The 23904-nt window shown below is 41.8% G+C and overlaps 1 protein-coding gene across 2 annotated transcripts in view; it reads right to left on the bottom strand.

The window, feature by feature from the left end:
* Positions 1-8394, bottom strand: part of ACP3 (acid phosphatase 3) — a 43509-nt gene extending 35115 nt beyond the window's left edge. Inside the window, exons 1-2 of one of the 2 annotated variants that reach the window (XM_045856984.1) lie at positions 8258-8394; positions 7448-7613 (exon numbers count right to left, since the gene is read on the bottom strand). In XM_045856984.1, coding sequence (XP_045712940.1) covers positions 7448-7567 — 120 coding nt within the window. In that variant the 5' untranslated portion in view covers positions 7568-7613; positions 8258-8394. Of the gene's footprint in view, positions 1-7447; positions 7663-8257 lie in introns of those variants that run through there. The other variant, XM_045856983.1, reaches the window with a different exon arrangement.
* Positions 8395-23904: the final 15510 nt, after the last annotated feature.

Raw genomic sequence — 23904 nt, 5'->3', positions numbered from 1 at the left:
AAAACAACAACGGCCAACACAACAATAGCTGTCCAGTGTGAATAAATCAAAAATAATATCTATTTTGTGTCAGATCAGCAAAAAAAATCCAATATATTTTTTAGTGTGCCACAGAATTTTAGTAATTTATTGTGTGCCATGAGATGAAAAGGTTGAAAATTGCTTCCTTAACCTAAAATCTCTCAGCAGCACAGGCTGTGGAAAACAGAGGGCTAATGTGCAGTGGCTCTTAAGAAGACGTGTTGGTCAGGTAGGGAATTACTGCTGTAGATGGTACCCTCCCGGCAGGAAGAAAGGCTACATACTCTCTGAGGAGAACCTACAATTATTAGGCACTGAGCGTGACTTGGTCATGACCAGAGATTACTGAGGCCAACCCTTAGTGCTTCTCTTTTCAGAGTGGAGACAGCTCAGACGTTTAAATCCCAAAACAGTCTGTGCAAAATACTTCCCCAGATCTGGGTAACTCCAGTTGTTATATGGTTTCAATAGACTACAGACCCCATACCGCTTAGTTTCCAGGATTTCTCAAACTCAGAACTGTTGCCATTTGGGTTGGATGATTCCTCGTGAGGGGCTGTCCCATGCATTGGAGAATGTTCAGCATTTTACATCCCTGGCCTTTACCCACTAGATGCCAGTAGCATTCCCCACTTGTGACAATCATAAAGTTGTTCAGACATTGCCCAATGTCCCCTGGGGGCAAAATCATCCCCAGTTGAGAGCCACTGAGTTAGTGAAAGGAGTCAGATGAGATGATTTACATTTCCTACCGGCCTATAACCACAACAATAATGCCTCGACATTTTTTGAACTCTTGTTTCCTCCTAGAAACTGTGTAAGTGCGTTTTACACATTTGTTCCTCTCATCAGTTGTATAAAGCAGCTATTATTTTCATTTCCCAAATGAGGAAACTGACCTTAGTTAAGTGAGCAGCCCAAGGTCACACAACAAATGAGTGGTAGAGAAGAGCTTCCAACACAGGCTGTGTCTCCAACACTGGCATTCTCACCCTCGAGTGAGAGGTGCATTTCTCTGTGGTCCTACACACCCCTCAGCATCGCATCGCTAAATGTGCATGATCTGGGATATGGGGCTTTTTATAAACTCCACTCTTTCTCCCTCTCAGTTTGGAAGCTGTGTGTAAGGGTGGTGCATCACCCTTGATGTAAACCACAAACATTATTTAAACAAAAGAGCTGAGGTTATGTAGCTAAATGGCAGAATGGCCTGGGGAGCAAAACAAGTGTGGTCCCTTCCAGGGGTGTTCAAGCTGCAGCCCATGGGCTGCGTACAGCCCAGGACGATATGAATTTGGCCCAACACAAAACTGTAAATTTACTCAAAATATTATGGGATTTTCTTTTATTACATGTTGCAATGCATTTAATGTGTGGCCCCAAACTCTTCTTCTAGTATGGCATAGAGATGCCAGAAGGTTGGACACCCCTCCTTACAGTAATGTGTTTGAAAATGCAGAGCGCTGAGACAGAATCATGAGACACGGGCAAGTTTCCAGACTCGGTTTCACAGGTTAGGAGTAACTGTGCTCCCCCACACTCAAGCAGGTTTTAAAGGTTTCCAAGGCAGTGGCCCTAACATGCTTTAAACTCTTCGGAAGAAGTGTTGCCCAGAAACACTTAATAAACCATCCTCCAATTCCAGTGCTGGAAACCCAAGTGTGTGTGCATGTATACACAGGCACGTACACACACAGGTGGCATTCTTGAGCTTCTGGAGTTTTGCCAGTTCAGCAGGGGCCCTTGGACTCTGCCTAGCTGCTCTTTAAATCTGTTTAAGAAGGCGGGGCAACCTTCTTAACTGTGGCTCTGCCAAATTTATAACTTCTCTTCTCAGTCCAGCAATCACACTCTAGGCAATCCTTCAGAAAACTCAAAATGTATTATTAGCAGTGGGTCTATTTGCAGTACTAGTGGTAATTACTATAGGAAGACATTCAAGATGGTGACAACCCACTATGTCTGTGCAACCCTCCATGGGTTTGTGCAGCCCCTTCTCCTGCTGTCCCCCTGTGAGGACAAGCCACATTATTGCTGCACTGAACAAATGAGGAAACTGAGGCTTGAAGAGTTCCAGTCAGCTGTCCAGACCTCCTAAGTCTCCTGACTGCCAGCCTACTGCTTTTCCTATCACATCACGTTCGTTTTGCCCTTTAAAATCACAGGTAACTTTTTTCTTTAAAGAACCATGGTGTGCTACCCCGATAAATGATGCTGCTCTGTGGAGTCTGCTAACCAGGTTTGTCGAGCTGCCTTGGGATGTGGAGATCCTAATGTGCGTAGACTGGGGGACGCCATGCCCAGTCCCTCTCTCCATGCAGCAGTCAAGTGCTTTTAAAAAAACTGCCAATCAGAATAAGTTACTTGACCGCTTAGAATCCTCTCATTCCACTAAAATGTATTTGGCAGAATATTGTAAGGCCACAAAAGTAGAGGTTTCTATAATGAGCCCCTCCCTGGGAGTCCACCACTTGCTCCTGCGATTGTCAACTCACGTGTAGCCAGTCTTGTTTCATTCATACCCTCGCACTCTCAGACGCTGGATCATTTCCTATGGGTCTTTGTATAAAAGTCTAAGTCCTTCCACTGACTCACAAGGTCCTACCTGATCTGGCCCTGCCCACCCCAACATTCTCATCTTACATTTTTGCTAAACATGCTTAGCCCAGGAGTCCTCTGGCTGCTCTATTGAATACATTTAATCTGTTCCAGCCTGAGGGCCTGGTTGTCCTGTTTCTGCTTCTTTCCCCAGTGTGCTCTCACACATACTTGGTCTCTAAGTTCACGTCTGTCCTGAAACACAACCTCTGCAGAGAGGCCTCCCTTGACCACCAGTTATAAAGTAATCTTGCTCCATCTCTTTCTCATCGCCTGGTTCTACTTTTATCCTTTATATTTCCTTTTCTTTTTTTTTATTGTGTTTGTATCTGGTGTCTCCTCTCCCCATAAACTCCCTGAAGGCAGAATCCTTGATGTCAGGGGTACTGCCCTATCCCCCAAACAGTGAATACACACACATGGACACTGCTTGTTTTGATGAGTGAATGCATCTTGGATTGGCTCCAGTTCCTCCAGGTGCATGACGCTTAAGGCCTTGTATTTCCCTGATAGCATCAGCTTTCCAGCAACCAAAATCAGAAAACTCAGAGTCACTTTGGTTTCTGTTTATTCCTTCATATTTGGATTCAACCCACAGGGATTCTGCCTTTATTTTCCAAGTCTACTGCTTTCTGGTCCAACTCGGGTCTCCACTGTGCTTTTCCTGAACTGTGGCAGCATCCTCCCTCTGCCCTTGCCCTCACTTTTCCTCCTCCTCAAGCCACACTTCAGGTGTGTCGCCCCCCTATAAATTCGAATTTATAGGTGGAGAAGACTTGAGTACAAACAAGTGAAATAGTTAGTCTAGATAATTATCTAATACCTTATGTTCTCTTCTCTTTGCTTCAAGTTACAGATGTGCTTAACTAAGTTTATTTATTAGTTTTATAAACTAGAAAATAATAAAATTTGTATTTTATTAAATTTATAAGCTCAGAAATAATAAAGGATGATCTAGAACCTTGAGGACATTAGGCTACGTAAAATAAGTCAGTTACCGAAGGACAAATACTGTGTGATTTCACTCACACGAGGTGTACAGAGTTGTCAGATTCATAGGTCAGAGCGTAGAACAGTGCTTGCCAGGGGCTGAGGGGAGGTGAGGACGCAGAATTACTGTTTAATGGAAATGGAGTTTCAGTTTTGCAAGACGAAGAGTTCTGTAGTTAGATGGTTTTAATGGTAAGGCAGCCATGTGAATACGCCAAATGCCACTGAACTGTATACTTAAAGAAGTTAAGATGGAAAAAGTTTATGTTCTGTATATTTTACCACAGTTTTTTTAAAAAAAAATAATAATTAAGAATTGGTTAGATTTGATCCAAAAAGTTGGAAATCTCCTGTTTTAGACTGATGACTTGAAGTGGCACTTTGCATTTGTTTCATGGTTCACTTTCCTGTGTGTAGCATGTCCTTCGAAGCTAAAGGCAACTCTCTGAAGTTGGAAGCATAGTTATGGTCACTGTCCCCAACTTTAGCTTTGGAGAACTTCAGACTCAGCTGGATTAAGTGACCTGTCCACGGCCTCATACCTGGTAGCCAATGCTAGAACTTAAAATGAATGAAGTTTAATGTTTCCCTAGGTATGGCTTTCAACTTTCGTCTTAGCACATAGCATTAGAAAAGTTAGAACAGTACTAGGCTGCCAGCCTGAGAAGTAACTTGCCTCTTTTACTCTCCAGGAGGAGTGAGGCAGCCCCCGGAAGGTCTGATGTCCCTGCAAATGTGTGATGGCTAGCATCATTTGATTTCACCCAACCATAATGTGTAAGCTTACCTGTCCCAGTGTGGAGATGATATGCTTAAGATCTGGAGCCTATTTCAATTGAGGATATTCTGTGACTTAAGGCTTTTGTATGGTTAACCATGAAGACTGAGAAGGGCTTATACTGTGTGACTCACCATCTTTGTTTGTAAAACCTGGGTGGAATGAGGAGTTTTTCTCTCTGTCTAAGATCAACTGAACTTGCGGTTCTCCCCTCACTTAGGGGAGAAAGACTGCATTCCAATGGCAGCTCCCTATTGTGGGTGGAATATGGAAGTGGGGGTGACCGTAGGAGTGTGTGGGCACATGGATTGAAACAAGACTGGCCATGAGGGATAATTATTGAAGCTGGTTGATGGGTAGGTTGGGATTTACCACATGTATTCTCTCCATATAAATTTTAAAATAGCAGTTCTCTAAGGGTTTTCTACTTTCTGGAAGTCAAAATTTAGGAAATACAATTTACTAAACCTTTTTTTCGAAAGCCACAGCACATATTAGAATATTTAAGAATGCGAGGGGCCCCACATTTAAGAGACCTGTGAATACAGTTTAAACCACGTTTAATTCCCAGAACTGACTTGCTGTTGGAACCCATTTCACCAAGCAGCAGCTATTCAAAACACGTCAAACTAGCATGCTATGGGAAACACCTTGGGGAACCTGTTTATAAAAGATCATGGGTGACCCTGTGTATATGACAGAACAAGAACCAAGGACAGTGTTCTGCTTTCTGCCAAGAACAGCTTTTCAGAGTAGGGGGAGATTTATTTCTCTTGGATCACAGAGGAAAAGCAAGAAAACCACCTGCTGACTGTGAGTCAAGCCAACACTCCAAACCTCCGAGGGGAGCTCTTGGCTCCGTGCATTGGGCTTTATGCATACAACAGTGATTAGGGGCGTGGCCCCTGGGATCACACAGCCTGGGTTCAAACCTTGGCTGTGTGACCATGGGCAAGTTGCTTAACCTCTTTGGGCCTCATTTCTTTTTTCACCTATAAAATAGGGATAATCAAGGTTTTACAAAAACCTAATACAGTGGTTGCCGGATTTCGCAAACAAAAAGACAGGATGCTCAACTATTGTGTGGAACATACTTACACTAAACTTTATTTGCTGTTTATCTGAAATTCAATTTTCACCGGGAATTCTGTGTTCTCCTGGAATACCACTTTGTAGGGTCGTTGGGTGGATTATGTGACATAATCCATATTGAACTCTCAAAACAGTGGCTGCCACTTAGTAAGCACTCAATTAACTATCAATTATTGTCATTAATATTACTGCTATAATCAGAGGCACCTTTCTTTTATTCTGGTTCTCCTGTTAATTTTCTAAGGATTTTCCTGGCTATATAATTGAACCCTTTATAATCAAATATTTGCTATAATCAATAGAAAGAAGAAAGGGACATCTGACTTAGTCCTTGGATAGAAGTTGTTGTATATCGGCCAAGATACATGCATTATGCTGCTCTTCATTTACTATTAATGGAAGGAGGCTGCAGCTGGAAAAATTGCTAACATTGGCCTTGTGTGATCATTGTTAATTTTTTAGCTCCAAGTGAACTACCTTTGTGAGGTTTTTCTTAGGGAACTTGGACTCCTAAATAGCTGTTAACCAAGAGTGGAGGGGAAGAAAGAAAACCCACAAGAGTTTGGTGGTCAAGGGATGTTAGCCTGGGCTGGAGTAAAACGTGGGGGAGAGACTCAAACCCATGCAATTAACTGAGAGGTTACTGTAATAGCTGGAGGAGGATTCCCACTCAACCGGCTTGTCTCAGGTTAGCAGGGTTGGCAAGGAGCATTTCTGTGCAGTCCCCGCACTTGCTTAATGCCTATGGTGGCAGGGAGCCCATGTCTAACTTGCCAAGGAACTAAAAGTCTAAGTTGCCTGAATTTCTCTGTTTAACTGGGAGTCTAACTTCTCATGGAAGGTACACAATATTATACAGCTTCTTTAGCACAGAAGCTGACAACTTGTGAATCACTTATAAATAAATCGAGGACACATTTCTCTGGTTCTCCCTCTCATTGTTTACTCGTGACCCAGTAAAGACTGACTAGGCGAAGAATCATGATTTGCATAAACACATGGTTATGAAACATTTTTGTGGAAGGAAAAGAAGTTCTGACTATTCTAAGCTGACAAAACAGAAACTTCATGTTTAATTCTTAAGTAAATTCTAAACATAATAATTATACAAAGAAATTATGAGTCCTCTTAAAGAAAGAAAATCTACTTATTTACTGGCACACTTTCATGATCAAATAAAAAATGGAAGGCAGGAAAAGAGATCGAGAGAGCCTGTGAAAGACAAAAGGGTCCAAGGCAGAGAGAGACAGTAAGTGAAATGGACTAAAGAGAAACAGAGATACAGAGAAAATCAAAGACACAAACAGAAACCAAGAGATATGTAAAGCTGTAAATCCCCTTTACTTTGCACACTCTCTATTTTTAAAACAATGCCAACAGTATGAGTTCCTCCCCTGACACCATGCATTAGGCAGCACCCCCACCGGTCACCTGCGTATGGGTGAGAAAAAAGGTGATTTTTAATGGTCAACCAAATCTATATATCAGGAAGTCATCTTAGAACTCTTGAGTTTAGTTTCATTTTTATGCTTCAAACACTGTTTACAAATACACTTTTCAATCTCCTGATAAAGAGAAGGGCTACATAATTCTGAAATGACTGTTTTTTGGTTGGCAAATTAATCATCATTAAACTGCACAAAGCTCGTTTAGCTCCCAGTACCACACGGCGCCAGCTGAGGCTTCCTTCTCCTGGACTGAGTGGCTGCCCGAGGGAATCTGCATTCGAGGCAGTTGTGAAGAAAGGGGATAAATAAAGAACACTGGCAAAAGCAAAAACAACCAAACCAAACACCTTTGTGTCAGGACGCGTTAAAGCTTCAGTACGAGGAACTGGTGAAACTTGATTACTCACTCTCTGAGTTTGGTCTTCTCAAGACAACACAAGGGTAAAATGAAACCAGGCACTTGGTTTTCCGAAGCTGTGGTCAGTTTGAAGAGAAAAAGCAAGGAGAGAATTCCACTCACCAGAGTCGCAAACTTGAGCTCCTTAGCGACCACCCCTGAGTCCAGCCAGAAGGAGAGCAGAAGCAGGAGGCAAAGGTGAAGACTTGCCGCCCTGGCCACCAGGAGCGGGGCGGCTCTCATGCTGGGGAGCGCTGTTTCTAGGAGGATGTGGAAGGTGCTGCTTCCCCTGCAAAAGCCATGAGAGGGGAAGCTATTTAATCATGGATTAAAAGAGAAGGAAGAGCTGGGAGGAGCCAGGCTCCGGAATCGTAAACTCTCCAGGTAGCTTAGGGCGGGGTTTGCTACGTATGATAATTTGGGGGCTGGGTGGTAGAGACCACAGGCTTCTGGACTGACCGGTAAATTAGCACACTGAGTCCCAGAGAGGGGGAAGCTGTTGCTTAAGGCCACAGAGCATATTAGCAGACATTTCTTTTTGAGTTTACTTCTAGCTTTACTTTAGATGGGGTGTGATACAGCATTTGCTTTGTAGTTGTCACTTGGGAAGGGGATTTACTCCGACCTTGGAAACCTTAGGCCAGTCCTGATCACTCTTTTGGGAATCCAGAGTGATGATGAGTGCACTACGGGAGAAACTGCAGGAACTGGCATGTTTGGGGTCTGTTACCCAGGCTAAACATGGCTCTGTTTTCTGAAACTCCCATGCAGCCTATAGAGCTATTTTTAAAAGGAAGAAAAGTAAGGGCAATTTCATCTTGAAAATTTTTAGTCACATGACACAATATTTGAGGCTCATCTGTGCTATCTCAGAATTAGAGTTAAAAATACCTTTCCTAACCTGACACAGTTCAAAATCAACAACATACACACCAACTGTGGCCACAACCCTTACGTTCTGGGTGAGTCACACTCTTGCCTCTCCAGCTGTGATCTCATCAGGGACAATATGAAAGAGCGTAATCTGGACTAAGGACATTTAGCTTTCCATTTTCCTCATCCTGTCAGCCCCAGTCACAGGCTGAAACGGGATTTTCCTGCAGAGAGCTCTGGTCCTGATGCTTCCACCCCGACAGAAGAAGGAGAATGACGTTTTCCCCCACTGCTTGTCCTCTGATGCACTGCAGCCACCTGTGACAGGAGGGTGCTCTTTTGTGGTCACAGGGTGTCCTAGAATGTGGTGTGTGGGAGAGCTGTTGCTTCTTCCTGTAGGGTGAACTCTATGTGACGCGCGAGTGCATGTGTGGTTAGGGTTAGACCTCGAAGGGGACTTGGGAGCCTTTCTTTGCCATCACATTTTCCACCTGCCAGTCTCCACCATCATCTTTATTGGGTGAGATTTTGAAGAGATGGGTGCAGGGAAAAGAGGCTGTCCAGGCCACACTGATCCCTGCTATGTGTGCAAAGCTACCCGAGAGAGGAAGCTCAGCACCTGTTTGCCATTCACAGGCTTAATACTGAACCACATGCCTTAAGTTGTTCCAGAAACCCGATTCTGTTCAATGTCTTATCTTCTCAAGGACCAACCTGGCTCCTTGTTCTCTGATTTTCTTTTTTGTCTCACCCTTAAATTGATGTCTGACGCTATTCTGACTGTGGCTGTAGTGCTTCCTGATACTCAGGTTCTCTAACCTACCTGTGCCGTGTGGTGTGCTAGGTTGGGTAAGCCCTACTTCTGACCCAGACCCCACTTTCTCTGTGTCACCTCCTCTGGGCTCCTGTTAGCCCTTCAAGTAAGAACAACAACGACCATGGCAACAATTTCTTATAGAGAGAGCCAACCGCCACCCCCTGCAAAACAAACAAACAAACCCTGCTTGAAGTATATATATCTCAATTCAAACTTAGTTCAAGTTGGAATAAGTGGGTGGTTAATGCTTCTCAGTCACTATCCAAACTCCTACTTCAATCGTCAGATTATAAGGGGGGGGGAGAAGTTCATAAGTGTAGGTCTGCCCACCATGAAGTAGGGTTTGAAGACCCTCAACTCAAATAAAACCTGTTTTACAATCTTCTTTGGTCTCTTGAATCTTAAACTCATAAGGCCTTTGTAAAGACTTAAAGACTCTTCTGGAATAAAATATGGGTATGGTGGCATTGTAAGTGTGACTTGAAAAAATATTGAGATGTCTTTATAGACATTCCAATAAAGATTGTCAATCATTTTACTGTCAATGATTAGCAGAACTTACTGGCTGAATCATCTTTGTTTCCTTGTGATATTTCTTTCATCATACGTCAAGTATGCAACCTGTAATTAGCACAGTGTTGGGAAGTTCCATAAGTGAGGTAGGTTGTGGTCATTGGAAAGCAAATTGCCAGATGGAGATTTGCATTTAGGAAATTTGTTAGGGAGTGTTTTCAGGACCAGCAACAGTAGGGGGGAAGATAAGTAAGCAGGACTGAGAAGAAGGAGAAGGCTTCAACTGATCCTCCTAGGAGTTCTACAGCTGGGATACCCCTTTGAGTTGTTGTGAATTGGGGTGAAGGCATAAAGCCTTTTACCCCTGCATTAGCCAATTATTGGATGCAGGCTGCTCCCAGCAGGGAATTTGACCACGGGTAAAGTGGGTCCTTCCTGCCATAGCAGTTCTCAAAGGAGTTGACAGCCAAGTGATGTCAGATGACAAATTCCTAAGAGCTGGAGGGAACTAATTCTTCAGCTCATCAAGGGAGGCCTGGATGGTGCAACACAGAATCAGGGCAATGAATAAATATGAATAAATTTGATATTTGGTAGATCTAGGGCTATAAAAGTACTAAGTGTGCCTTTGATAGCAAGAGACTGGGTTGGGATTGAAATCCACTCGTAGGTATATTGGTTGTTCACCAGGAAGAAAGCCTGTATTTAAACTCTCTGACTTGCCACATCTTCATGATTATATTATTTGGCTTTCAGTGCCATACGGACTTCGGACACTCAATAATATTGATTGAGCTCTGACTGGCGTGGCTCAGTGGGTTGGGTGTTGTACCACAAACCAAAGGGTCGCCGGTTTGATTCCCGGTCAGGGCATATGCCTGGGTTGCAGGCCAGTTTGTGGTTCAGGGCATGTGGGAAGCAGCCAATTGATGTTTCTTTCATGCATCCATGTTTCTCTCCCTCTCTTTCTCCTTTCCTTCCCTTCTCTCTAAAAGAACAATACATTAAAAATTAATATTGGTTGACTAGTCAATGTAAAGACAAATTATTGCATTAGAGCCTTGTTACAATGTTCTGCTTTGGGGCACATCTAAAATGTGTTTAGAGTAAAAGTTCTTTTCCCCTCAGCCAGTCATTTTGTGCACGTGTTGTGCGTGTGTGTGTCTACTTGCCCTGGGTGTAAAATGACATTTAATGTTTAGGCAAACATCCCCCTATTGCACAAGTAACGATGTCTTTGGAATATTATCAAAGAAGGCGGTAGCTGAGGTCATCTTTCCTGTTCCTCTCTAACTATAACCCGTGTAAGAATCACCTGGAGAGCTTAATAAAATACAGATTCCTGGGCCTCACTTCAGGAGGTCCTGCTTCGGGAGGTTCCGCCACGATCAGTAATGGTGCACTGCCAAGTCTTACATGAGCGTGAGATGAAGGGAAAAATCAATAATACTGATCCTGCCTTCATTTAAAGTTTTGATATTTTAAAAATGATAGATTGTTTACATTATTTTTTAAAAAATATCATGTAAAATATTATTTATCTTGATTAAGGTTTTTTGGCGCCCCTTTCAATTATGTGCCCAGGGTGAGTGTCTCACTCTCCCCACCCTAGTTCCCAGCTATGACTCTAAGAATCGGAAGATGGGAAAGAACAATTTTTCGTTTTTTCTTTTTGAGATTCAATTATTTTTGAGACAGAACTTTGTTCTCTCCACAAGGCATGGAGAACTGAAAGGAGCCCAGTATTTTGTCTGTTAGCTGGAACAAAGCTGACCCCCAGCTGCTCCTTGGATGGTAATTACCTGCACAGGGCTGGCCTCCCTCATAAACGTTCCCCTGCAATAAGGATGCTTTTCTCACATTCAGATCTAACACCTGCAAGAACAGAGACGACAGTGACTCCTAGCTCTTGAGGACAGGATAGGGTCCAGTCTTCCTGAAGCTGTCACCTGGGACTGAATCTCCATTGTTCAGGTGCTGGCAGGAAAGAGGGGGCACACATGTTTTGTTACAGTCCACTTTATGTGTTATTCCAAGGTTCTGATTGGTGGGATAACTGGGAAATACTGTCCTATCGTTTTCACCTTTCCTGTAGTCTTGCAGATGGAGCACCACTTTGAGCTTATTGTATTTTCAAGATTAAGGACAGAACTCACAACTTACAACAATATTATCCTATCTCATTTGGTTAAATGTGTATTCAAGAAAAGACTGGTGGACATGCACAACTTTTTTGATGGTGTTATTTTTGGGTGATGTGATTATAAATGGTTTCTGTTTCTTCTTCCTGCTTTTTTCCACTTTCCAAATTCCTTGCAGTAAACAGATATTTTTTTATTAAAATCAGCAAAGAAATTTTAAAATGCCTAACATTAACTACATGTTACTTCTCACTTGATTCTTGGGTATCTGTGAGGATTCACAGTTGTAGAAGGTGGGCCAGAAAGGTAATTCAGTTTATAACATAGTTCACCTGCCTATTTCTATCATATGGTCAATTCCTAAGCTATTTCTCAAAAGAAAAAATTTTCTTTCTCTTGCCCCAATTTCTGCCCCTATCTGCCTCTTTCTCCTTTGATATATCCTGTCTTAAAGAGATTCCACAATTTCTTATAGTATCATGAAAATCTAAGAGTAACACAATGTCCATTTATGAAGTCTTCAATGTGTGCTTGAGGATTTCCTGAATCAAATGATGTCAATGGCCTATTGACATTGGGTTCCCATCATATTTAAAATCCAAAACCCTTTCATGGCCTGAATGACCCCATTTGATTTGGCCCCTTCCACCTCATCAACTTATCTCTTACTTTTCTCCTCTTGCTCACTCTGTTCTAGCCACACTGACCTCATTGTTTCTTAAGCTACACGTTTCTACTTCATTCCTGGGGCATTTTACAGCTCCCTCTCTGGCACACTGTTCCTTCAGATGGGCTGATTCTTTTGCTCCATTACTTTAGGTAGGCCTTCCTTGACCACCCAGTTAAGCTAGCAATTTCCTAGCAGTCACACCGCCTGTTTTACTTTTGTTAGAGCACTTTTTATACCAGACATTATGTTGTATACTTTTTTGTTTCTTGTCTGTCTCTTCCATTAGAATGTAAACTCCATGAGAGCAGAGGAGTTTATAGCTCTGACCTCAATGGATAGAACAATGCCTGGTACATAGTAGGGGCCCAATAATTATTCACTGAATGAATGAATAAATTCTTACTAATCAACTCCTTTATCTAAAAAAAAAACCTTTCGACACATTTTGAGACTTTCTTATAATACCTCTAAACTGGTTTTCTGTTCATACCATTACCAGAAGAATGGGCACTTCTACAGCTTAGATGGCTTGCTTTGAATAAATAAAATCATGTTGATCTTTATCTGTTGATGGTGAGACTTTCAAAGCTTTGTGATTTTCTGAGTCTGCTTCTCCGTGATTGGGCTGCTGACCTTAGCTTCCGGGCTAATTTCTGCCAGTGGAAATGTGTTTGGGGGAAATCAGTCAAATGAGGGAGAGACACTTTTTTCAATCCCATATTGGACTTGAACAATTAATGTAACTTCATTTTATATGATAATACCTGTGTTTATTTTAACAAGAATAATATTTTAAATTACTTATCATGGGACACACATTTCATGATGAAGTTACACACACACGTATGAATGCATGCATGCCTCAGGATAAATACACCCTTTTCTGGAAGTGTGGCCTTAATTGTTCTCAAAGGGGCACTAGTGTGAGAAAACATGGGACACTTTGTGATGTTTAATAGGGGAAGTTTTGTGGTAGGGACAGGGCGTTTTCTGTTACAGCATAGTGAGGTTGAAAGCACGTTTCCTAAAACAACCTAAATATATCCATTTTACCCCCTTTCATCCTTCCTCCCTTCTCAATAACTTTACGACAACAACCAGGGAAATCCAGGAACCTGAAGTCCATACTGTTACCGGATGCTGCTCATTAGAAATGAGGAACACGGAAGTATTATTCTTGGCATGGGAAAAACTGAAACGCCTTTGTAACATGACATAATTTGGGGTATCATATTTTTGTAGAAAAGATAAAGGTGTTAGTGCTCCAAGTTGTTAGGCAGTAGGTGCCAAGACAGGGTCAGAAGCACAGGCTCTTAATGTCTGTTAAAAAAGAAAGGGAGAAGGGGCAGGCAGGGAGAGCCTTCAGACGGTGATGCGGGGCAAACACCTGGAAAAAGACAGGTGGGTGGAAGGAAGAGTGGGTAGAAAGGATCTCAAACGGTGTGCAACCCTGAGTAAGGCTTGGGCTCCCAAGTGCCATAGGAGAATCAAAACTGGGCAGAGATTCAGTAGCTCGCGATGTAGTCACGGCCTGGGAGCCTCCTGAGTGGAAGGAGGCCTCACCGCAAATGCTACAGTGGATGCCAAGGGCTGTTAGTTAACTTCAGTCCTTGGAGCTTCCTGGCAAGTTTGTTCTTGAAGGCAGATCTGGGTATCACACCTCCATGTGTGCTTGGAAAATTTACAGCTGCTACTTTTCCAAGACAGCTCTCACTGGCTTAGTGTTGCTGTGAGGAACAGCAGGGCCTCCATCCAGGTACCTGGCTCCTGACCAGGGTCCCCCCTCTGAATGCCTGATGTGGAGCTTCCTTTGAGAGGGTGCTCGGTCCCTTTTCTGAAGCCTGTCAACCTCTCTAGTATTCAGGAATCTCTTGGTGGCAAGTGACAGAAATCTACTTTAGTTCATTTTAGGCAAGGAAGAGAATTTTCTGTCTCAAGTAACTGAACAAAGGAAAGGCTAATTAAGATCAAGGGGGGACTCGGGACAAACACACCACTGGGGTTCATCTAATTCATTCCTTTTTCTTTCTCTCCCCATAGTGGCTTTAATTTCTCAAATCATACACCCTCCCACCTGAGACTAGAACCAAAGCTGCTCCTAACTTCATCCAAGAAGAAAGGGCTCTTCTCCAACGCCAACTCAAAAACCCTGGGGATCAGTCCGATTGGTCTGGTTTTGGTTGTATGCCCATCACCTCACAATGATTCAAACAGTTGTTTATTGAGAATCTACGTGTACGGGGCTGTTCTAGGTTCTTAGAATGCTGGAGTAAACCAAACAGACCAGTGTCTTCTTTTCTGAAACTTTTATTTTGGCAGGGCGAGGCAGATAAACAAGTAAATTAATAAATGAACAGGATGGTTTCAGATAGCAATAATTACTGTGAGTGCAACAAAACGGTGTGATAGGACCATAAGCAGCTCCGTGGGGCTCCTTCAGATGGGTGGGCCGGGGGTGTTTTCTGACGTGGCATTTGAGCAGAGGCCTGAATAAAGATGTGAGCTCTGAGAGCCTCTGGAACAGAGCGGATGGAACAGAGTGAAAAGACTCGGTGACTGGAATGAGGTTGTGTATTGGAGGGAAGGAAAGGCAGCCGGTGTGCCTGGAGATTCGTGAACATGGGGAAGAGTGGGAGGAGATGAGGTCAGAGAGGTGAGAAGGTGTGGGATCACACAGGGTCTTGCTTGCTGTGGCGAGAAGCCTGGATTTATTCTAGATGCAGTGGGAAGACAAATGAGGAATTTTAATCAAGGAAGAGATATGTGTTAAAAATCACTGTGGATACCTGTCAAGAAGGTGCTACAGAGGAGCGAAAGATGGAGCAAAAAAGAACAGCCAAGGAAGCTATGACATTGGCACAGATAGCTTGGATCAGGGTGGACCTAGAGCGGGTGAAAAAAAAGTGATGGAAAAGCACATATTTTGGGAGCACCAGTGTTGGATATGAGATGTGAGGGCCGGTGAAGTCAAGCAGTCCCCAGCACTGGGCCTGAGACCTGGATGAACGGTTGAGCTGCTGCTGAGGTTACACAACAGGAGGCTTCGGGCCCTGAGTTGCTGGAAAACCATCTCTGTTTTCATACAACAAGTAGTACAGAAGTTGAATGTTGCTGGATTGGTTAATTTAGGGGCTCATGGATGTCACCAAGATCCTAGCGTACTTCTTTCAGCTTATTTCTATTCATGGGCTCAGAATGGCTGTCACTGTTTAGGTATAGAATAATTCTGCTATACCTACAATATAGCTATAATGTTATGCAATAGGTACTATTATTACACTTCATTTTATAGATGAGGAAATTAAAGCACAGAAAGACTAAGTTACTTGCCTAAGGTCGCACAGCTAGTAAGTGACAAGCCAAGATTCAAATCCTGGGTGTCTGGCTGCAGACTATGGTCTTAGCCACTACACCATGGGGAGTGAATAAGCAACATTCAAGTGTTTGAAACGCCTATTAAAAAATTAAGTGCAGATGTTGAATGACTATTGGGTATGTGAGTCTGGAGTTTGGAAGAGAGACTGGGACTATTGACATAGTGTGATTATCCTGGACATAGAGATAGTCTAGAAAGCCTTAGGCTCATATGAAATCTTTAGAGAGTGTGCCAAAAGAGAAAAGGAAAAGCCGCTTCACACATAGAGAGAGTGGACCAGTAGTTGCCTAAGCTGGGTGTGGAGACCAGAATTAGCTATAGATGAACAAGAGGGATCTTGTTGGGGCAGGAGAAATGTTCTAAAGCTGGATTGTGGTGAGGGTTGCACAACTTGGTATATTTACTGAAAACCAGTGAACTGTACACTTAAAATGAATTTTGTGATAAGTAAATTATACTTCCATAATGTCATTCTTTAAAAAGTAGAAAGGAAAGGACCATGAATAGACCACTGTGGCAAATAGGAGGGGCCTGGAAAGGTGTCACGAGGATCGGGAAGGGACCGGAGGAGTTCAGTGTCACAGAAACTGGGCAAAGAGAGTGGTTCATGGAGGAAGTGGTCAACTGTTTCAAAAGCCTGGATTATTTGCAACAAGAAAGGCAGAGAGAGAAGCAGTGGCCACTGGATAGGGCAAGGTTGAGGTTGTGCTGACTCTGACAGGGGCATGCCAGAGCAGAGGGGGTGACAGAAGTTGGGTCTGAGAAGGGAATGAGAAGCGAGGACAGAGAAGCGGTGACCACCAATGCCTCTTTGAGACCATTCTGTATGAAAAGAAGCTGACAATGAGGAGATAGATGGAGATACTGAGGAAGAAGATGTGGGCTTTCTTCTTCCTGTGTTTGTGTGTGTTTAAGTATTGTATGGTGATGCTGTGAAGAATACAGAAAAAATGCCCTTGAACAGGGAGAGGGAATGGGATGCAGAACACAGTGGCATGGTTGGAGAGAGGAAATGAGCCCTTCATGCATTTCAGTGGGAGTGAAGTTCTATTCTGAGAGCATTTATACTCTCAGTAAAACGTGAGCTGCCACATCACGTGGGGAAATGGCAGCAAGCAGTGTGGAGAATGATTTAAAGGTTTCAGGGGCAAGGGGGTGGGAGGTACGTGTCGTGGGGAGTGGAGAAAGGAGCACGCCATGGATGTGCCATGTGATTACCAGGCAGTGTCAAGGGCCCACTTCAAGGCTTGGCTGTAATTATTTCAACATTCCTTCACTTGTATTGTTTTATTCATTTATCTTTTATTTAGCACAAGTTCATTAAATGTGCCTTTCCAGTTGTTTTTTGTCTCTTATTTCTCTTTTCTAATTGTAACTGTTAGTACTTAAAGCATCATTTTAAATCATAGCTTTAAAAAGTGCTCCCATGTGCTAATGGAGACACAGCACACTTCTGACTTTAAAGGAACTACTAATGTTTCACCGTTAAGCAGGAAGCTGAATTTTTTATTTGACACACATACATATCTACACAAAAACACATTGTTCACTGGCTCATTTATAGACTTAGAAATCTTACCTTATTAAGAGTCTCTAAAAATTAAGAAAAGTATATTGAATAGGTATTGGATTTTCTATAGATTTCTTTTTAACATCTATGGAAAAAATTATTCTTGCTGCTTTGATCTTTTTATATGTGTAACTTTGAATTTTTGTAGTCAATTCTTTTTGATCATTTTGCAGCTTTCTTTTCATGCACAACTGTGTTTCATTTCTATCATTTGATTTTGGATTTTTAAATAGGATTAATAAAATATTGATCTGTAGTTCTCTGTGTTATCATTTTCAGGTTTGGGTGTCAGTGTTGCTCTGGCTTTATAATTACTGTTTGAACACCCTCCCTCTCATGCTTTGGAACTATTTGACTATCATGGGAAGTCCTGTTCCTTGGGAGTCTGAAAGAAGTTGATTGATGTCCCCTGTGAAACTGTCAGGGTTGGCAGTTTTCAAAGGAGAGCTATTGGACAATTTTCTCTGTTTGTGCTGTTATGTCTCCTTTGTTTTTTTCCATCTTTTTTACTGTCTGTTTTGGTCATTTGTACTATCATATAATTCATATTTAATATGGGTTTGAAAGTTTATATTAAAATAATCCATTTCATCCAGATTTCTTATAATATTTTAAAATTCCCTTTATATTTGGGTATATGTGTAGATTTTTTCTCACATGCAAGTTTGATTTAAAATTGTATAGCCAACGAACCATTTATTTGTTGTTGATCCAAGATTCAAACTCAGGTGTGTTTTTAGCTGTCTCTTTTTCTGTCTTTCTCTCCCCGTTGATTCATTGCTTTCTGCTTTAGTCTTTTTTTCTTTCATGCTGTATCATTTGGTTTACTTTTGCTTTCTTCTAATATGTCTTGATTTGAAAGTTTAACTCATTCTTGGTCAATAATAAAAAAGTTTAAAGTTGTAAGTTTTCATCATGCCTTTAGAAGTTTCTCACTATTTCTTGTGTATTGTGATTTTATTATTGTTATTTTCTAAATTAGTTTCAATTTTTTATTTGAATTTTTTTCTTGACCAAATTGAGAGGGTTTCAAAAATTTTTGATGACAGGACACTTTGTCTTTTATTAATTTTGAAAGGTGAGCTAAAGTTTCCTACTGTACTTGTATTTCTGCCCACTTCTCATTGCATTTTTTGAAGTTGTCTTATGGATTTATATGCTATGATTTTTGCTCTATAAAATTTATGATAATTGGATCTTCATTGTGAACTGTACCATTATTTTGATATAGTGACCATTTATATATATATTTCTCTATCAAAATGGCATATTTTCCCCAGTTACTACATGGCTAAGCCTTGTTTTCATTATAATGTATATTCTAAACTTCCTCCCATTTTGAGCCTGTCCATCATCAAAACAACCCACATCCCATAATAAACAGCCAGATGAATTCATAACCTCTCCATCTGGATCCATAGCTTCAATTACATTGTTAGGGTTCCAGATGTCTCAATGTCCTTTCTTAGCATAAAAAAATGTAGGCTGTAGAGAATTTATTCCCCATAAGACTAACTAACCAGTCAAACACACAAACTCCTAACCTAGACAACACAGGGAGCTAGGGAACAGAAGGTAGGTAGATGCTAGAGTTGTTCTGAAAGAATCACCTGGGAAGTTGGGGGCGGGGGGAAAGGCAGAATTCTGGGCTCTGCTCCCAGAGATCTTGATGTGGAGGGTTGTGTGTGGGCAGAAATGGGAATTTCAAGCAAGTATTCCAAGTGATGTTACCGAACATGGTCCATGTACCTGCCTTTAAAAAACACTGACTTAGGGAAAGGACTCTGGCTAGAAAATAAACACAGAAATCCTGGAGAAGCGTAAACATCATCTGCCTTAGGCTGTTTGCCCATGTTGAATAGTTGGCCTCCCAGGGGAGCATGAGCAATTAATTCAAAATCTTTTTTCCAATGGATTCCACGGCTTCATGGGACATCTCCCCATGGGGCTACTAAGAGAACAATGCTGTTGTTATAAAACAAAAATTTTTAAGGGCTCCCAATCAAGATGGTGGTATAGGCAGACATGGCTTGCCTCTTCGCACAACCATATCAAAATTACAACTGAAATATAGAACAACCATCACTGAAAATTGTCAGAAAATTGTCAGAATGGAAGTCTGGCAACTACAGAATTAAAGAAATCACATCCATCCAGACAGGTAGGAGTGGCACAGACAAGGAACAGGCTGGTACCCCACCTACGTGTGGTAGATAAACATTCAAGAGGGATAGATATCTCAGGAGTGAGGAGTTCCAGTCCCATGCCAGGGCCCCCAGCCCGGGGTTCCAGTGCCAGGAAAATAAGTCCCCACAAATTCTGGCTGCAAAACCAGCAGGGATTGAGGCAGTGGAAGAAACTTCTGGAGCCCCAAGAAATTCCTCTTAAAGAACCGACACATGGATTCACCTACTCAGACTCATTCCCTCTGAGCTCTGGTACTAGGGTAGCAGTTTGAAAGGCAGTAGTGGTATATGGGAAGACACTGAAGTGTCTGGCATCAAGGTGAGCAGAGGCCATTGCTCCTTTTCCAAACCCTCCCCCCACAGAGCCAGCAAGCTAGTGCCATACCTGAGACTCCATCAACCTGTCTAACACTATTTGACCTGTCTTGGAGATCCCCAGAGGCTCTGCCCCACCCAGCTTATGGACCTACTTAACTGCTTTTCCATATGAGTGGCTGGTCTTGGCTCATGCTTCACAACTTCCTAAATCTTATCAAACAAGCAACAGCTGGCCTCAGTGAGCCCCAGGTCTGGCACTAGCAGCAGCCAGCCTAGTTTCACAGCTTGGCTTTGCATGGGGATCTCCAAGCCCAGTACATATAGCAGCCATCTCAGACTGCTTTACAGCTTAGGCAGGGTGCCCTGGGAAAATCACAGGTGGGAGCTGACACTGGCCTGTACCTCCCATGGAACCCCAGGGCCAGTATACCCAGTGGACAGCTACAGACTATGTCAGAACACCACCACCCTGCCCCTGCATAACTGATCCTCCACAGAGGGCAGATGTTGGTGGTCGGTGGTCACAGCCAATCCTTGAAGCTGACTGGCCTGAGTAAATTCCTCCCATTGATTTCCCAACAGAAACCAAGGCTCAACTACAAGAGAAAGGTGTACTCAGCCCACACAAAGGGTGCACCTGGAATACCCAGCTTGGGTGATAGGGGAGGCTGTGCCAATGGACCTTATAGGGCCACCTACTACATTAGGCCACAGTACCAAGACACAGAGTCAAAGCAGCCCTACTAGTACAGAGAAACAAACACAGGGAGGCTGCCAAAAAGAGGAGACAAAGAAACATGGGCCAAATGAAAGAACAGATGAAAACTCCAAAAAAAAAAAAAAAAAGAGCTAAACGAAATGGAGATGAGCAATCTATCAGATACAGAGTTCAAAACACTGGTTATAATGATGCTCAAGGAACTTAGTGAGGATCTCAACAGCATAAAAAATGATCCAGTCAGGAATGAAAGATACACTAATTGAAATAAAGAACATTTACAGGGAAACAACAGGAGCATGGATGAAGCTTAGCATCATATCAATGATTTGGAACATAAGGAAGAAAAAAGAACCAACCAGAACCAACAAGAATCCAAAAGAAAGAGAACAGTATCAGCAGCCTCTGGGAAACTTCAAGAGGTCCAATATTCACCTCCTAGGGGTGCCAGCAGGAGAAGAGAAAGAGCAAGAAATGGGAAATATATTTGAAAAAATAATGAAAGAAGACTTCCCCAATTTGGTGAAGGAAATAAACACTTGAGTCCAGGGAGCACAGAGAGTCCCAAACAAGATGGATGCAAAGAGGCCCACTCCAAGACACATCATTATTAAAATGCCAAAGGTTAAAGATAAAGAGAGAATCTTAAAAGCAGCAAGAGAAAAGCAGAGAGTTACCTACAGGGGAGTTCCTATAAGACTGTCAGCTGATTTCTCAAAAGAAACTTTTCAAGCTAGACGGGACTGGCAATAATATTCAAAGTCATGAGAAGCAGGGACCTACAGCCAAGATTGCTCTACCCAGCAAAGATATTATTTAGAATTGAAAAGCAGATAAAGATATTATTTTTGCCATTTTATTGTTCAATCTATGAACAATAAAATGGCAAAAATAAAAATTTATCAATAATTGAATCTAAAAAACAAACTAAACAAGCAAGAACAGATTGAGAATCATGGCTACAAAGAGTGTTTTGATGGTTGCCAGATGGTAGGAGTGTGTGGGGGAATGGGTAAAGTGGTGGGGGTATTAAGAAGTTCACCTAGATAGTTACAGAATAACCATGGGGTGTAAAGTACAGCATAGGAAGCAGAGTAGCCAAAGAACCTATGCATGGCCCATGGACATGAACAATGATGTGGAGATTGCCTGAGGGAGTGGGGGGTACTGTGTGAAGGGGAACAAAGGAGGAAAAATTAGGATAACTGTAATAGCATGATCAATAAAATATAATTTATAGAGAACAGGCTGACAATGACCAGAGTGGAGAGGGGAGGGAATTTCAGAGGAAAAGGAGAAGGGTTTACAGGAACAAATATAAAGGACACATGGACAAATCTTGGGGGGGGGGTGGAAATGGGAGGGAGGTGGGGAGCACTGGGGGGTGTGCTGGGATGGGAGTAAAAGACAGAAAACTGTACTTGAACAACAATTAAAATAAAAAAAATGTAATCAAAAAATTAAAAAACTGAAAAACATAAAAAAACATAAAAAATAAATAAAGTAAAAAGAATAAAATATAATTAAAAAATAAAAAAATAAAAATTGAGAATGAGAGAGAGAGAGACATCGAAGAGACATTGATTTTGTTTTTCTACTTATTTATGCACTCATTGGTTGATTCTTGTATGTGCCCAGACTGGGGATCAAACCCAAAACAGTGTATCTGGGTGACACTCTAACCAGCTGAGCTACCCATCCAGGGCCTCTACTCATGCTTTGATTCCACATCATCTCTTGCCCTGTGCAAATGTTTGGCATCCTTTCTTTTCTCAGTTCTGTCTCTGACATAATACTTAACTTTCCCTGCCTCTTGCCATTGAAGTCTACCTCTAATGAAGAGAAGGAAACACAATGCCTTCCAGATGGTCTACACTGATGGATATTTCCTCAGGAATGAAACACTTACATAAGTAATATGTATTCACTATTTTTAGAAAAGGTGATGTTATATTGAATTTTTAACGTAACTATTGAACATAATGTGGATATTTTTTATTTTCCTTCCAGAGATCCTCTCAGTTTACTAGGCTGACAAGAGTTGCTGTTTTTTCTTATCCTGCTCTTTCTCTTCTTGTCTTGCCCCTTGTATTAGTTCCTAGGGCAGCTATAACAAAGTGCCACACAATGGGCAGCTTAAACCACAGAAATTTCTTGTCTCACAGTTCTGGAGGCTAGAAATCTGAGGTTAAAGCTACCCAATGAAGGTTGGTTACTCCTGGGGCTGACAGGGAGGACTTGTTCCATGCTTCTCACCTCGCTTCTGTGGTGTTCCTTGGCTTGCAGGTGCATCAGCCTGTTCTCTGCCTTCCCCTTTGCATGGCGTTCTCCCTGTGTGTGTCTGTCTCTATGTCTAAGTTTCCCCTTTCTTTAAGTCATATTTGTCTCGGCCCACATTAATGACCCCATTTTAACTTGATCATCTGCAAAGTCCCTATTTCCAAACAAGGTCACACACACAGGTACTGGGGGTTAGGACTCCAGCATCTTCTGGGGAGACACTAGTCCACCCACAATCCTCCTCCCTCTTCTCCAGGCAGGGTGACTGTGGCCTCCAGCAGCTGTGACTACTAACACTGCTTTATTAGTCTTCCTTTGATGATCTGATTTTGGTTCTTTACATTTGTGTTAGCACTTCTTCCATAAGGGTGGTCAATCAGGCAGTCAGTTGCTTACTTTTATTTACTTTCTAAATATAATCGAAAGAGTAAAATATATTTATGATGGTCTTATGGAAATGATAAACTATAAAGAAAATAATAATATGATAATAGTATCATAAATGAATAGTATTTCACTTAATCTAAGGCATCATTGATTTTAGGTGGATCCTAAGTTCAAAACGTTGGAAATAGAGGTCTCAGAATCAATGAAATATAGTATATACATGGACATACATATATACATAATTAGAAGCACAAAATTCTGTGAAAATTTCCCAAAGTCCAAAAAACATACAATTTTTTGTATTCTCACTTTTTTCTCCTGGAAAAGCTTAAGTATTATACTAGCTTAAGTATTTTCCTAGGATATTATATACATATTTTAGAATTTGTTAATAATTGAATTCCTTATCATGTAATAATTAATATTGATGTATTGTTTTTTTCCTATTTTGAATTACACTGCAATGAATGTTGTCATATATAAAACTTACGTAATTTTGGATTATTTCCTTCAGATAGATTCTAGGACTGCAACTACAGAATCAAGAGTATAAATTTTTAATGCTGTCATAATAGTGCCAAATTGTTTTTTAGGAAACTTCTTTCAATTTTTATCATCCCTGGCCATGTATAAAACCCCAGTTGAAAATATATAATTTTCATATGTTAGTATTTTCTCCCTTCCCATTCCCTTCCCTTCCCTTCCCTTCCCTTCCCTTCCCTTCCCTTCCC

The sequence above is a fragment of the Phyllostomus hastatus genome, unplaced genomic scaffold (genome assembly GCF_019186645.2).
Source record: "Phyllostomus hastatus isolate PE091 unplaced genomic scaffold, TTU_PhHast_1.1 phas_scaffold_129, whole genome shotgun sequence".
Taxonomy (NCBI): Eukaryota; Metazoa; Chordata; class Mammalia; order Chiroptera; family Phyllostomidae; genus Phyllostomus; species Phyllostomus hastatus.
Note: the sequence above shows the minus strand (reverse complement) of the source record. Positions and strands in the feature narration are given on the sequence as shown.